The sequence below is a fragment of the Ananas comosus genome, linkage group 10 (assembly GCF_001540865.1).
Source record: "Ananas comosus cultivar F153 linkage group 10, ASM154086v1, whole genome shotgun sequence".
NCBI lineage: Eukaryota > Viridiplantae > Streptophyta > Magnoliopsida > Poales > Bromeliaceae > Ananas > Ananas comosus.
In genome coordinates this window covers 6,025,947-6,043,089 of record NC_033630.1, presented here as the reverse complement: position 1 = coordinate 6,043,089, position 17,143 = coordinate 6,025,947, and the positions used below count along the sequence as shown (strand labels likewise).

The 17,143-nt window shown below is 34.3% G+C and overlaps 1 protein-coding gene across 2 annotated transcripts; it reads right to left on the bottom strand.

Moving 5' to 3' along the window:
* LOC109716562 (C2 domain-containing protein At1g53590-like) lies at positions 1,394-16,185 on the bottom strand. Of its 2 annotated transcripts, none has more exons than XM_020242084.1 (12): positions 15,915-16,180; positions 9,561-9,635; positions 9,242-9,385; positions 8,653-8,748; positions 7,053-7,184; positions 5,581-5,733; positions 5,431-5,472; positions 4,951-4,999; positions 3,126-3,218; positions 2,867-3,050; positions 2,596-2,722; positions 1,394-2,517 (listed from the first exon to the last, which is right to left on the bottom strand). In XM_020242084.1, exons 1-12 carry the CDS (start codon positions 16,038-16,040, stop codon positions 1,780-1,782), a joined length of 1,959 nt encoding a protein of 652 aa, XP_020097673.1. In that variant the 5' UTR covers positions 16,041-16,180; the 3' UTR covers positions 1,394-1,779. The 2 variants fall into 2 exon arrangements, with proteins under 2 accessions (XP_020097673.1, XP_020097674.1); XM_020242085.1 differs by having other exon boundaries at positions 2,338-2,528; positions 15,915-16,185.

Genomic DNA, 17,143 nt, shown 5'->3' with positions numbered 1-17,143 from the left:
AACGTTAAAGTTATTTTTATTATTTCATGTTATATATATTTTAGAATTTAGATATAGAAAATTTATAATAAATTTGGTAAAAGCAGCGAGTAATTTATCATTTTTTGAAAGTAGCAAACGATTCACCTCTTAAAAAAAAAGCTCATTATTCACCGTCTAAATCTAATTTTATAAATAAAAATTTAAAATAATTACATTTTTATAATATAAAAAAAATCTGTAGTATTTTTTTTTTAGAGATAGGTAGCACGCTACCCGCTTCGTTTATTTTATTTAGAAATAAACTTAGCTGGAAATGTGAATCAACTAGGATTCGAGCTTGGGTCTCGGGTACCAACCACCAAGCTCTTTACCACTTGCTCTAGGGACGGTCAATAAAAATAAAAAAATAAAAAAACCTGTGAAATTTAGATTTAGACGGTAAAAAAAAACCCTGTAAAAAAAAAAATCTGTAGTGTTAGTAGCCCAAAGCCCCTGTGAAATTTAGCTCATGAATAAAACCAATCACAAGTCATCCGTTCTACTCGCTCCAAAGAAATGATTCACGGATCGGCATGCACTCGGTTCTAAATGGTTAAAAATTTAAAAAACAGACTAAACAAAATAATAAATCAAAATTTTAGTAATTTACAATATATTAGTCTTAAAATTAAAATTTTGAAGAACTAATTCAGAGACTGCTTGGTATTGGAGGTCATCTACGGCCACAAAAAAACACAATCTATTTAGTATTTAGCATCAAATTTAAATAAAAGTTAATAATATTCAAATTTTAAAATTTTAATTTATTATATTTATAAATAATTTTTTCTGTCTTGATTAAATTAGAGTTCAACAAATTATATTCCATTTTATTGTTTGGATAAAAGATAAGAAACCATTTAAATAGATATTACAATGAAAAGAATTATAACCTTTGCCATTCTTTATTGAATTATATGGTAAAAATAGATATTATAAGTAATTTAAGGAGGGATATTTTTTATTTGTTGATGAAAATAACTAGCACGCCTTTGGTGCTGAATGTAAGTGGAATTCAATGGGTGAGGAACATAAATTAATATAATTGTTGTCAAGTTTTACATAAAAACCTATTAAGCAAAATCAATTACTTTTTATAGGTGAGGAACAATGGGTATGTTATTACTTTTTATGTTTTTTTCTACAAATTAGAATATTTATTAGCAATGTTCTAGCATTGTTTGTGTCCTAATTTTTTTCATAGTTGACGAACCGTGTTCGTATTGTGTCGTGTTTAGTTGACTACATGTTACAATGTACAAAACATACTTGAAAATCATAATTAACTAATCCTTGCATATCCTAGCACAGAAGCATAAAATGGAAAATAAGAAATAAATTACAAATTAGGGAAAGTAAAGAAAATCAAAGGTAAGAAATAAGATCTCTCCAAATGCCACAGAAGGCTACACTAATCAATCCATAGATCTATACAGGGATCATTCAGTACATTTACATGTATTACAACAATCACAAGAAAATTTCAGGCACTCCCATTCCTCACCAACTGTACAATCAAGCACTGAGATAACCCTAGTTAAACAAAAGTTTTTCCTTTTCTTAATTCACATATCTTTTTCAAGCTCCTATCTATGCAACTTCTAAATCCATATGAAGACATCAGTGTTATTTACATTGCTAAATTTATTCCAAGCCAAACATATCACCAAACCAATCTACCAATCATCACTTCTGGATTTGATACTATCCGAAGAATGGATTTCAATTGGCGAACCCTCAAAGTACAAGAGGATGATCCTACATTGCATCATTTGACAAGCTAGATCCATGAGAATCATCCCTCTGGGCATTTCCCGACGGCTGTTCTTCTTTAACCTTCCTGGAACCTTTCTTGCTGATCACACTCTTCATACTCCGAGAATTGTTGTTCTTCACATTACTACTCATATTCTTTTCCCCTGTGCTCTCTCCCTCGTCCTTTCCCTGTATGTACTCACTCTCTAGTACATTCCCACTAGCACTGCTAATAGAAACCTCATCCACTTCAAGTTTTACCGATGTCCGCTTCTCCCACACGCCCTCTCTCGGTTTCTCCTTTCTGGGACTTGGTTGAAACACAGAACCAAAAAATCCTCCTAATCCTTTATTTGTGTGACCTTGTTGATGAGATCTTTTTCCACCCTCGACCTTCTCCTTCGTGTCACTAATTGGACTACTGATATCACGGGTGGCCAACGGTGAAGAAGAAGGGCTCTCCTTGAGTTCATTATCTTCGCTGTTCACTTGAATCTCTCGATGATGAGCTCGCCCTTTTCGGGACTCCCATGTTTGCGAAACATTGCTCCCGGGACGATGTACCCATACTCCGACCTTCTCTTGTCCTTCTATATTGATAGGCTCATACTCATCCGCAACCTTTTTGTGTTCTTCCAAATGTTCATCCTTGTCGTCATCTTGGGCTATAAAACTTGACGGAGGTGTCAATGTTTCAGTCATCTTGGTGATTTCTTGATCTTCACTAAGATCGTTCTTTCCCTGTGGAAGTTCTATTTCAATGTAGGCATCAAAGTTCCAACCATTGGGATATTATGAATGCGGAGTAGTACGGCATACCTTCTCGAGTTCATCTTCAATTACAGTTATTGCTAGCCGAATCCTTCCCATCTTAATGTTCTTCAAAGGCAACCACTTCTCATGCCTTTGCCCACCCCTTAATTCATTAATATTTATGAAACAATCCCTGAAACATTAACATAAATATTAAAATAAGATTAGCCCACACAAACGGCCGTCTAGCATATCTCCATGCATAATGGCTCGACTGGACCAAATTTTACAGTGAAAGAACAAATCCCATTTCTATAGATGACACCAAGAAACGCACCCAAGCATGTCATCAAAAATAGGATCCTTGTCACGAACTTGGAGAGCTAGTACATTAGGCGCTTCCCAAGAGCTAATGGGGAGCTTGAATTCCTCCATCCACTTTGGAGCTAGTGTTTTCTGCTGAATCTTCGTCTGGAATGTACACTGGCCAAGCTGACCCTTCACATAAGGATCAGCAAGACCTGCAACGTAGAATCACTAATCAGTAACTAGAAAATAGTTTTGAAAGCAATCAAGACAGGCAAATCGGTTCGTACCATTTAAATCTGATGGTTTCATGTCAGCTCCTTCTAGAATCTCCACTTTAACATAAGCAACGGAAGGCTTCTCATCAATTGTAAACCATCCTTCTGAAAAAATTTGGCATGACGTATTTTAGAATAACATATTTGACATCAAATAAATAAAAAAATAAATAAATTAAAAGCTTCTTGAAATGGATGCAATCTCAGAACTTCTAATTCCTCTGGTCTTGTGAAGCCAAGTAGCTAACTGCTACCTTCAGAATCAGGTCTACTAAACATAATGGAAGGGTGCTCTAACTTAATTTTTATATCACGCTCATCTCTATTCTTAGTAGAAATTCAAGCCTTAACACTCCCTACAGATCATGTTGAAGCACATCACAATGATGCAGCTCCAAAGTTAAGATCAGGTTGTATGCAAGGCAAACAAGCAAGAGATCGAACTTGTATGTTTTGAAAGCACGGTAGAAATGGCTCAGCTTTCAATACTTCATGCAGATATAGTCACTCAAGGTGGAGGCACAGATGTTGGCATCATATAGTAGAGGAAATGATGCGACAGAGCTAGTAATAGGATAGATAGAAAAGCTGAACCAGTTCAAATTTGGTTGAAAAGCCAATTGAGGCCTGTTTGATGCAATTCGGACTAGGGTTCAGTAAAACAGTCATAACTTCATGTTCGATTGTCCATTGTAAATATGCTAACATTTTGCTCGATTGCCCTTCTTAAATGAACTAACTTTGCGCTCCGTTGTCCATTTTAAATGTGCAACCCCAATGCAGAAACAACTTTTCTATGGCATGCAGAAAACATAAAAGAAGCTTTAACTTGCAAACTTAATTGTTTTGAGCCCTGCTGAAGAAAAGTAACTTGGATTTAGATTTGTTTCTCATTGTATGTTAAACCTGTATTAAAAGCTTTGTTACATAAGGCATCAGGCCAAGAAACTTGAGTAGAGTTACCCCTTAAGGTAATTATTTTAGAGGGAAAAGAAAGAGCACGAAAGGCTTAAAAAGAGTTTTGCAGTTAAAAGCTACTTTGTATGAGGAGAGAAGTTTGTATAATTCCTGAATTAACGACTCTCTTCACCTCTCTTTTTTTTTTTTGTTTTCTTAGTTCACCATATGTTTTGGTGACTAATGTAGTTTTTAGTAAAATAACCAATAATCATTTCGGGCTTCCACTGCACGATTCTTAACAAATAACAAGCAGATTCACTCGTGATATTATCTCTTCGTGAATTTCTGGGATATTTTGTTGAAATATCAAGATTTTTGAGACATTAGTTCTTCGTAATTTTAGCATAATCGACTAAATCAAACATTTATATTATTGCTGATGCCGATCAATCTCATCATCATCATTAAAAATTTGATGACACATTCACTTTTTCCACAAAACTAACACCAATTAAGCTAGTTACTACTATCATCATACTGAATTCAAGACAAGAAGCTTCCTAGTCATCTACACAGAGAACCGTGCACAATTTTGGCACGACATTCGACATATTGTACTGTGTAAAGGCACGAAAAACCTTGATATGGAGAGTCATAAATGTGGTGAACATACAATTTAGATAAATAATTTACTATAACCGCAGCACTTTTGAGCCCAAGAGATAGCTAACGAATTGTTTGGCGATATTTCATAAGTGATTCACTCCAAAGTGAGCATAATTCTATGTCATAAGTAAAATCGTAATGATTGCACTAGAAAAAAGGTTCAAGAAAAATATTACCCTTGTTTAATAACACTAGGATATTTTCTAATTGAGAATGAAAAAAGATCTTCAAAAGCAAAGAGGAAAGTCAAAGTAACAAAAGTTTGTCTCACCTGAGGGCGCTGAAGCAAACTTTTCCACATCAATAACAAGCATATTAGGCTAGAAAAAAAATTAAAATAGGTCAGCAAATTGAGAGGGAAAAATTTATTAATTGAATGCCAAGGAAAGGATATTTTTGAAGGAAAGAAATATATGTCTTTACCCCCTAATGCAGAAATTGAACTAGCAAGGGACGACATTTTAAACTAAAATGGAAATGTTTATTTTTTTTCTCCAAATTAAAAATAACAAGTACCGGCATCTTATTTGTTTATTCTGTTGGAATGTTAATTTTCTCTAAGTACAGTTTTGAATAAAAAGAGTTTATGTCATGATGTTCTTCATAACATGATAAAAAAATTTATGACCTCTATATTTGAAAAGAAAGGACCATTACAAGTGATATTACTCTACTTTTGAAATCCAGGAGCTTGATTGGCAGTAAACATCCAATATTCTAAAAGAAAACAAATAAATATAAGTGAACTAACCTCGACCAATGTCTGCCCAAATGCAATATCCAACAACTTATCCTGCATAACCAAAAAGATGAAGGCACGAAGCAGGGAAAAGTAACAGTGAAGGCATTGAAGGATGTAGAAAAAGATATCCAGTAATCTTAGACGGAAAGAAAAACTTACTAGCCACCCAGAAATCCCTGGTAGTTCTGAAACATCAAGGCCATAACTGAAGACCGGCTTTATTGTCATCTGAAAATAAGGAGGCTCAACAAAGCATATCCTGAGACGCCCAAGAAATGGCCAATGTTGAAGAAACTTCACACCAACCAGAACCTACAAGAATAAACTAAAAGACACTAAATATAGTACACTTCCAAAATTATTTGACTCCTTTCTACATTAAAAATCTAACTTCTAGCATAAGAGAGACGTAATTCTTGTTTCTGCTTATATTTGATATTTTTTCCTCTCTCACAAAAGGACAACAGAATTACTTTCAGAAACAATAGAAATTATAAAGGGACTCACTACACCTTATCCCATGCGAGTAGGCTATGAACGTGTGACCTAGGATATATGCACCCTCGTACCAAATTAAACTAAAATTTAGTGCTGAACCAGCACACATCAACAAACTTTGATTTCCAAAAACAGGAAAAATATTCGTCAAGGTATTGTGTATGTGTAATCTGATAACATAAAAAAGCTGGAAAGAACATCTGATGACACAGAAAGTGATACAAGTATACAGGACATTACAAAACTAAAAAGCATATTACTATAGTAAACTTGATATGCAGTTTTTTATAGAACTCCCTGAAAATTAATTATAAATACAAGTTCAAAGATGAGTACTAACAAATTCTTTGCCTCCTATGAGGTACTCATTTGGTAAAAATCAGTGCATCAAATTTTGTAGAACATGAATGAACTTCGAATGTAAATCTCATAAGTTTGATGACTCGCATGAACATATAGAAATATCAGTTTGTTCATTTCAGTTAGTAATAATCAATGTAGTTGAATGTAATAACGCAAACATACGCACCCTGAAGGTCATGTCGTAGCTTCATGCTTAGATATAGGGGCAATTGCTTATATACCCCTGAAAAATTTTTGACTTTCTGATTTACTCCTCTTAGAAGGCTAATATTGAAAATACCTTTTTTATGTTCCACATATTTCAAATATACCCCTAGAGTTAAATTCTGTCAATGAATTGTTAGCAATAGTTGTTATCTATATGAAATTACTATTTTGCCTTTCAAATATACCCTTCCACCATCACCGACTTTTCTTATTTGTCCTTAAGTTAGGGGTACAAAAAGTATTTTAATTTTTGGTATTTTCAAATATACCCTTTTACCATCACCAACATTTCTTATTTGCACTTAAGTTAAGGGCAAAAGAGGCATTTTGATTTTTTTTAACTCTAGTATATATTTAACTCACATTTAACCCAAGTTAACTTAACGGGTGGTAACTGCAAGGGTATTTTGGAATAACGGAGGAACATATGAGGGGTATATTGGAAAGAAAAAAAAAATAGGGGTAAATGAGATATTTCTGAAGTTTTGAGGGGTATATAGGCAATTATCCCTTAGATATATAAATGCCACAGGTGTGACTCCATTTTTTTCTTTTTCTTTTACCTTTCCTTCGACATGCATGCCAGTAATATGCAAGTTTGTTGTCATGCCAAACCCTATCATTTGATGTAGCTGCACTGCAAGAATAGCACTCATATCTTCTGCTGATGCGAAATTGATTCCCAACTCAAGAACCTGCATCATAATATATTCGACCGCTAAAAAATATGGTCATGGATAAAAATCAGAAACCTAAGAGCAACATGATTAGCACTTTGCCCCATAATTTAGAATCTATATTAACCCCTCAATTCTCAAGGCGTAATTAATTTGCCCCATTCCATCGGTCTTCCATCGGACTTTTTTACAAAATAACCATCTAAAATTTTATAATTTGCGAAATAACCCTATCAAATTTATATTTGGTAAATTAACTCTCAAAACACGGTGAATCATTTACCGTATTCTGAAAGTATCTTAAGTTCTTTTAAAGGCGGTGAATCATTCACCGTTTTTTTCATAATTTTTTGGGAAAGAGCAAAAATGAGGTTGTTAAAATTGTATATAGATTATACGGGAAATAAAAAAGTGAGGTTGTTAGGATTGTGTGTGGAATATTAGAATTTTTGTTTGATTGTTAGAATTGTATGAATAGATTATTAAAATTTTTTTGATTCTTAGNTTTTAAAGGCGGTGAATCATTCACCGTTTTCTTCATAATTTTTTGGGAAAGAGCAAAAATGAGGTTGTTAAAATTGTATATAGATTATACGGGAAATAAAAAAGTGAGGTTGTTAGGATTGTGTGTGGAATATTAGAATTTTTGTTTGATTGTTAGAATTGTATGAATAGATTATTAAAATTTTTTTGATTCTTAGGATTATATGGATATAATATTAGGATTTTCAAATTGTTAAAATTATATGTGATGTTTGATTATTACGATTGTATAGATAGATTATTAGCATCTTTTTAATTGTTAGGATTATATGGATAGATTTTAAAATTTTTAGGTTGTTAAAATTATATGTGATTTGTTGAAATATTTATATGGTTGTTAGGATTATAGAAAAAAATAATAAACAAGTGAAAGGCGGTGAATGATTCACCGCTTTTCTGAGAAATTAAGCTCTTTACTAAAGCGGTGAATCATTCACCGTCTTTAAGAGATTAGTTTTTTAAATATAATTTTGGCAAGGTTATTTCGCAAATAATAAAATTTTAAAAGGTTATTTTATAAAAAAGCCCTCTTCCATCAAGAATCTTTCAAAGAATATATAAAAATAGAGTATAAATTTTTCAACCGTAGACTCCTGAAAAAGAGTGGAGAAATTAGTTGGCAAAAATAAGGAGGTAGTGTTGGTAGTGGAGCTAGTGATTAACACAAGAGGTTTTTTCTTTATTTTCTGGGTTTTTTTTTTTTAGTAGTTGGTTTTTTGGGTAGGGAAGGGGTGTGTAAGAGGAGGTGAGGGAAAAGACAGTAAGACATTATTTACACTCTAAAGTTCTAACTCCTTGAAGCAATTTCAAATAAATCAAGAGGGCAAATATAAATCACAATATTTTTGAGTCTTCTACCTTTCTGTGTACATTGGTAGTAACTTTCCTCAATAACACATATGAAGCTCACATAATAATCCATTCGATATTTTATCATACGTACCAAATGGTCATCATCAGTTGATTCACCGATAACCCTTATACCGGTGAACATAGGTGGATTTCTACCCAAGTAAAGGTGCTGCATAACTGCTTTACGCTGCAAACATAATAGAATGTATGTACTTACATCAATATGAACAATAAGATAAGAATCAGAATGTATAAACAAATTATCTGAAGCAGAACATATAGCATTTGAGCAGAGAAAAGGACCCAAAATGACAATTAAGTAATATGTACACAGTGAATCACCTCTAAAAAAATACATTGCTTTTAGAACTCACTATGGTTGAAAAGTAACAAAAGAATATGGACAAGCAGCAGAAAGTGTTCACATTCAGATGTGCAGACTTCATATATAAGAGGCCCATAACTAACTTCAGGATTATATACTATATAGTAAGGATTGGTATGTTGGTCAACATGGTTGGCATACGCTGGACGTGTCGACCAAGTCAGCATGTAAAAAGGCCTCTATGACCAATACCAATAGCCAATTGACACAAAAGGTTTCAATGGCAAGAAAATCTATAACTGTACAACATACATAAAGAAAGATGCAAAGAGAGTTCGGGCAGATAAGGTCATACAGCAGTCCAAGGTTTAAACTTGTCCAGGAACCATGGTATGATAGGCAACAGAAATTGTTGTGACGCGAGCTGCTCCATGCAAATCGGCCAGATCTTTTTGACCGCATAATTTAGCCAACGTACTGTCTCAGCATCAGAAAGAAGCTGCACATAGAATACTACATAAAAAACAACAAAGTAAAAGAGTACATGTTTTGATAGATAAGAAATCCTAATGTTTGTAATCATGATTTAGTATCAACATCAAAAAGGACGGAGAAAATGTTGGCAAACAAATGATTACATTAGAATAATTAAACAATAGCATATGTTGCTTTACCCTTCGTTGACTGGCACTTCTTCTTTCCTCGTATTGTAATCGCCTCCTCAATTTCATTATATAACGTTCATTAACCTATGAGAGAAGGAATTAAATGTTAACATTCAGAGCAATGCGTACGAACCAAGGCCCCTAAAGCACGCCATTACAATAATACATCAAAATACAAAAGAACAAGAAAATGTTGCAAATACATGTAAATCTACTGAAGCTCACCACCAATAAGAATAATATCTATACAGCTCAAAATATGCATCAGAAGTTTAGTATCCAAGATTTAAAGTGCTGTGGCACGGGCGTACTGCTGTTTGTCTGGCACGGTAAGGCACCAACATGCTTCTGTGCCGACACATGATATGCTTGCGTGTCGATGGATACGCATGACCTCCTACTAGCACACTTTGGCACAGACTTATTTCAGTTTTTTTTGTTCCAATAAAGTCTTATAATATTATTTTGAAAGATTTAATCAAATAATTATGAATATTTGCTATGTATAGCTTACTATACTCATAATTAACATACTTGTAAACTTTTTTATATATAAGTACAACTATATCTTATGCAGAATAGAATTTTTACAGGTTAGAAATTTTAAAATACAAAGACATCTTTCTTTCTTTTGACCATATTACAGTCTTTCTTTTATAAAATACAAAAAAATAATTTTTAAAATTATTTGAAAAAATTATTTTAAAAAGTATTTGAAAAATTATTTTTTAATTAATTTTTAAAAAAAATTATTAGATCTATCAAAAAAATTAAGCAATAAATTATATGAAAAATAAATTAAATAAATTTAAGTATCAATTGATTTAATTTAGCTTTTAATTTTATCAGTATTTTTAATCTTCTAATGTAAAAATAAATTTTATGTTTGATGTAGTATCCCGGGGTTTAGCGGTCGGAGTGACTGCTTCTCGGCATATCTGTAGAGTGTCGGGATGAGTTTGAGTCGTTTGGCGCGAAATGGACGCAACAACGGACTCGGCGCAGTGTGAGATTGGAGTTCTGCCACTGAAATCTGCAAACTGCAGGTTTTGAGTGTTGAGTACCGGTACCTAAGTGGAGTACCAGTACTCGGACTAGGTACTGGTACTGCATCGAGCTAGTACCGGCACACTATATTAAAACCCAGCTGTCCAGCGCTCGGGTTTTAGTTGTTTAAGCACTGGGTACCGGTACCTCAATTGAGTACCGATACTCAATGCGGCAAATTCAGTTGGTAAGGGGTCTTTTGGTAATTGTGCTGTTGGGTTTATCCCCAACCAACCCCGAGTTAGTTTATATGTGCTGGAGCTTAGAGAACATATAGCTTCTCCTCTTTCTCTCTCTAGTTTCCCTTTCGAAGTTCTAGGTGGATTTGAGGAACAATCTCGTTTTCGATCTCTTTTTCTTAGGAGGATGGTCCTTGCACTGTGGGTTGTTTCCGGTTGAGGCTGAGCTTGTGTGGGGTTTCTCCTAGCGACCTCTAGCCGGTGTTGGACGAGCATTTGAGGTGGGTTGATGTTATCCGAAGCTTTCGGAGTACCTTCTAAGTATATGAAATCCCAACATGTATAGTTTACATATAACAATCCCGTTTACAACTCAACTGTAGATTTGCATGTTATAGTTGAAATCTAAGTTTTGGAACATGTTTAATTAATTCATAATGATTATTATCTGTTGAACTGGGATTTGACTTAAGAGAAAATCTATTAAACCTACACCTGACACTTTTCGAAAAGTTATTAGATTTAGCTTCAGGAGCTGATTTTCCTTTTGTATCACCGCTGATAGTGCGTCATGGATACTTAGACTAGTGTAGGTTGAGATTATGCTCGTGCTGAGGGACCGTGCCGTCGGGGCTGATGGTGGACCTAGATTCTTTCGCCTTGTATCAGATTGTGCCGAGGGCACGTGAGCCTTGGTTGTTAGACCGGTTTGACCCATTTGTGTTGACTATAGCCTATGTTAGCCTGATTAAGCTCGACAGAGATATGCTTGCATACTCGGTTGGGTCGCTCCCACGAGTGTCGCTCCGGAGTGAGCTTTTTCTTGCGTTGATGTCATAGCAATCTTGTTTGGACAGTTTCTTTGACCGGCCACCCTCGTGGGTGGTGTGCGGTGTAGTTTGGGTACAGGCTGAACTGGCCAGTTGGCGGTCCCGTGAGATTGGATTAGTTGCGGCTGATTGGTAGCTAGTGATGCATTTCATATGTTTCCAGAGAGCATGGCTTGAATGACGATAGTATAGTGGCATTTAGCTGTAGAGTTTCTTCAGCTTATTTACCTATCAGCTTATTACCCATATTGTAAACTTAGTGGGTAGGCCATTGGGGTCGGTGACGATACCCACTGAATATTATGTTTTTGTAGTAGTTCTCACATTCATTGTTGCCACTTTTTCTTGCAGAGCCTTCTGCTACTGCTGCTGCTGCTACTTCTGATCGAGGTAAGGGAGTTGCAAGCTAGATCCTTATCGACCCCGATCACCTACTAGAGGAGTTCTCCTATCAGAGATTGTTTTGGTTGTGCCATGTACATACAGTAGCTTGTAGTTTTGCTCTGAGGGTTGATTGTACTTTGGAACTTGTATGTACAGTGGGCCTTCTTTCTTTATATATATATTTCAGTTTTAGCAGCTCTGTACTTTTGTTTAACTCTTATCTGTTTGCAGGTACGACTATCGCTTCGTATATACGAAAAATTCCTCTGTGTACGTCGGATCTGTTGGTGAGCCCAAGGAACGTTGTAATCCGGGGTGAGACATTTGATGTGCCTCAAAACTTGTTTATTGAGTTCGATTTTGTTCCTTTAATTCATCAAAAGTTTCACGACGTGAGAAATTTTGATAAAATAATTTGTAAAAAAAATGGACGTCTACAGTGGAAACGGAGGGTTCAGGCCTATAGGATATGTAAATTAAAAATTTGCCGCATTATTGCTAAACAAAAAAATTAAATTATAATTTTTTTGACTTACCTAACAAGTAAATCTTCAATTTGAAATGTCTTTGGGGGGTGTGGGATATCCAGAATGCTTCGGGTATCCCAAAAAACCCAAAATGCTTTGGGTACCTCAAAAAACAAAAAAAAGCAAAAAGAAAGAAGCAAAAAAGCAAAAAAAAAAAAGACAGTGCCGACACTGCACAGTGTGCGGCACCCACCTGCGTATCGCACGTCTAGCGCGATACGTACGTGTGCGCCGTGGCAAGGCGGGAGAGTCCGAGACCTCCCTCTCTCTGTAACGTGCCCCTTTCTTAGGGGCACGATACGTGCCGCCCCGTGCAGTACGGCACGAGTCGGCACTTTAAACCTTATTAGTATCATTATTGTTATCAATAGTTTAACATAATATTTAGAATAAATAGAAATTTCAGCCAAAGATCCACAATCTTTTTTAGCTCCATAACTTTTGAATGGAGTATAACCCTGTAGCTTGCATAACTAATACCTATTCTCGAGTTTACGAACTCCATAGATGACCAAGTTTCAAGAAAAAAAAAATTAAAAACAAACCTTAGGTTATTAGAAAACATGCACCTAACCATTTATTCAAAGAGAAGACAATCAAGACACTCCTATATGATGAAGAACAATGAGAAAGAAAGATAAAGAGAGAGGAAACTAGTTTATAGTAATCAATGCCTGAGAGAACGTCATATTTCAATTAAAAGTACACAACTAAAGTTGCTATTTGCATGTGAGACCCTCAAAAACTTTAAAGAATGCTCGACCCTTTGGTTGTTTTAATAGATGGAAGGATAATAAACATAACTACTCTCAATAATTGAAGGGTTTATATTGAGAAAGGGCATTAACAATTCCGCAACTAATGTCTTAAGGATAGTACAGGATCGAAAGGTGATTCTGATAACGCGGTTAGATTTTAACCATAATAGACTGAATAAAGCAAGCTACTGTAAACAAGATTTGATGATAAGTGTATCCCAGCAGAAAACAAAGTTTTCAACATACATGTTTGCAAATATACTTTATTTCCTTTCCTTAGGATAAATGTCTTGGACCTGGCTGCCCTGAACAATCCACAATTGCAGATAGCCACCAAAACTTTTAAAATTTTGAAAAAAGAAAAAAGCCATCGATCTAAACAACAATCCATCTTTCTTTTCTTTGTTTTTTTGAGAGATAGGTAGCACGCTACCTGCTTCGTTTATTTTATTTAGAAATAAACTTAGCTGGAAATGTGAATCAACTAGGATTCGAACTTGGGTCTCGGGTACCAACCACTAAGCCCTTTGCCACTTGCTCTAGGGACGGTTGATAACAACAATCCATCTTATTCAACCACTTATCCATATTTCCATCAGTTTTTCAGTCGTAATTTATACACACAAATGCCTATAAAATGTTTAATCATTTAAAGGGATTATATATCTCGTAAGTTTCACGTGACAATCATATGCTAATGGGCATTGTAAAATGTGCAATAATCATATCTATCAGTTTGTCTTAACAATCATAAATTATAGGAATGTCTCGTGACACTAATGCCCCTAAAATGTTTAAGAATTCAAATAAAGGGAGTTTATATCTCGTAAGTTTTTTAAAGGTAACATGACAATCATATGCTAATAGAGTTTTTTTTGTTTTGAGAGAGAGAGAGATAAGAGAGGTAGCATACTACCCACCTCGTTCATTTTTTTAAAAAAAAAAACTCAGCTAAAAATGTAAAGCAACTAGGTTTCGAACTTGGGAGCTCGAATACCAACCATCAAGCCCTCAACTAACTTCACTAGGTACAGTCGGTACATGGGGGCGCCAGTACATGGACAGATTATTTAAATAGGAGTAAATTGCATGTTTGGTGCTCAAACAGGAGGCGTCATGACACTTTAGTCCTCAAACTTTGCAATTTCTAGCTCGAATTTTTAGAATTATTGCAATCAAATCCCACAGTATAGTTTAGTTGGCTAAATATTAATCTATCGTCAATGTAGAATAATATAACATATTATTGGTGCATCATTAATCACAACACTGCCACATCACTGCAACATTAGCAATACATTAATATTTAATCAAATAAATTGGATAATACGACTTAATTGCAATAATTCTAAAAGAGTTAGAAATTATAATAAATTAATGTTTGAGAACGAAAGTGTCACCTGCCTCATAGTGTGAGGACCAAACGTGCAATTTACCCTTCAAAGTAGTATAACTCATTCAGTTCTATTATCTTGCTACCAAAATGCAAAAAGTATAAGGGGCTCTGGTGCATGTATCCCTTCTTTCTCTTTTGGTGCAATGCTTCTGGTGCACCCCAAAGTGGGGTATACCTTTTACATCCACTCCATCCAACGGTCATTAATTTTCTACTTGTCACATATTTTTTAAACTAAAAGCTATTTGGATTTTTGTAAACCCTAGAACCTAGTTAGTTAATTCGCGAATTATTCGCGAATTTTTCACAAATTATTGAAAATCCGAATTAAACGGTCCGTTTACGAATTTTTCCCAAAGATAGAGAATTATTCGCGAATTTTTGGGCCAACCTAATTATTCGCGAATTATTCGCGAATTATTCCCGAATTATTGAAAATATGAATAAAAAACTTATAATTTTTATTTTTAAATATAAATTATCTTATATTTTATATCTTATATTTTATATTTTATACCGAATCCGTTTTTTAAGCCGAATTTTTCAACGAATTTAAAAATTAGAAAACGAATTTTATGCGTATTATATCCGTACCGAATTTTTGCCGAATCCGAATTAACTAACTATGCCCTAGAACAGGAGTATAAGATGTACACACAAAAAGAGGTGTACAAGTAGAATTTCTCTTTTCTTATTGACCACATAGTGAAGATTCATATGTGATAAGTGAAAAAGTGAACACAAAAGGTAGTTGTAGAAAAGACAAAAGCAGACATGGGAGAAGAATACAAGACAAAGAAGAAAAAAAATAGACAATAGTCCAGTCTCTACAGAAAGGCTTCCACAGTTACAGCTGCAGGTCCGAAACACAAGTATGGCAAGTTGTAGCTACCAACCTTTAGAATAGTATATTCGTATTTGCTTTAAAAAAAATTAAAAAAATAAAATAAAATAAAATAAAAAGAAAAAAACCTTGTTGTACTGATTTAAGCATTGACTGGGCTTTCCCTGTATTCCCAATCAAATTAAAAGCTCATTCACTTTAATTTCTTGAATCAATAAAAAAGTCCACCTAAGGACTGCATCAAATCTTCTCCACTGACCATATAATCAAGCACTTCACTAATAAAAGAGAGCCCTAAAACCCAAAACAAAGAGCTCCCCCTATAGATATTATTACTTCAAAGGAAAAAAAATATTGAATTAAAAAAAAAAAAGTAAAAGCAAAATCGAATTCCATACCTTGCAGAGATACACAAAAGCCATGAAGAACAACAAAGGGTGGCTCCAACCTAAGCGAACCGCGATCCATAGCGCCGTGAGCACAATCCCTATGTGATGTACGATCGAAATCTCTATTATGTCCATCTCTATAGCAACACTTTTGCTTCTCCTACTTTAATACGAGCGAAATATTCATCTCTCGATTCTCTCCTCTCTCTCTCTCTCTCTCTCTCTCTCTCTCTTCAACCAATAGCGAAACGTTACTCAAGAAGATGAATTGGGATAAGAGGGAGAGAAAAAGGGTGGGGCAGCGAAAGTAACGGAGAGTTTTGACTCTTCTTGTCCTGGGTGTACATTTTACACTCACTTTATCTTAAAATTATTTTTATTATATTAATTTTTTTAAATTTTATTAAAATTTAATTTGATTTTTATTAATTCTAGAATTGTGAGCGTAAAATATACATTTTTTTTAGAATGTACAAAAAAGTATTTTTCAAAAATAAATAGTAAAATTATACCAAAATCGTCCAGCTATTTGACTTTCTGAAATCACTTCCTCAAAATTAATTTTTTATGAGCACTTCTTCACCATTTATAAGCTTCTATTAAGGTCCGTAATTTTTAGTCCACGTGGCAAATTTGACTTAATTTGAGATTTATGGGACCTATTTGTCAGTATTTTAATTTTCTTTATTGATTTTTCTTATCTCCGAAAGGTCGGGTTTCTCTGCTGGGAAACGGTTCGTGGGTTCGCGTTTTTATTAATTGCGTTTTATACGCATTTGGGACCCACCTATTAGTGTTCATTATCTCCAAAAGAATCGGTTTTCAATTTTCTCTTAAACATTTATTTGGCAAGTGGGACCCACCTATTAATTTTTCTTTTATCTCTAAAAAAAAAACCTTGCCTTTTACTTAATTGCATTTTTTTAGGCATTTGGACCACCTATTGGTGTTTATTATCTCCAAAAAATTTGGTTCTTCCCTCAGTGCCATTTTCATTAATGCCGCTTCATTTTTATCGATTGATTCTCTCATATGGAAAAATGGTTCCAATATATTATTGTTTTGTTTTTTTTTTCGCTTCCAATATATTATCGTTTTGTCCTTTTTCGTCATATTAGATCTTTATATCTGTTAATTCCGAAGAGTTATTTTACGTTTTTTTCCATACCCCTCAATGTCTATATAATAGATCATACGTCATTTTTTACTATGCATCCTACAACATCCATGCCTCTTAT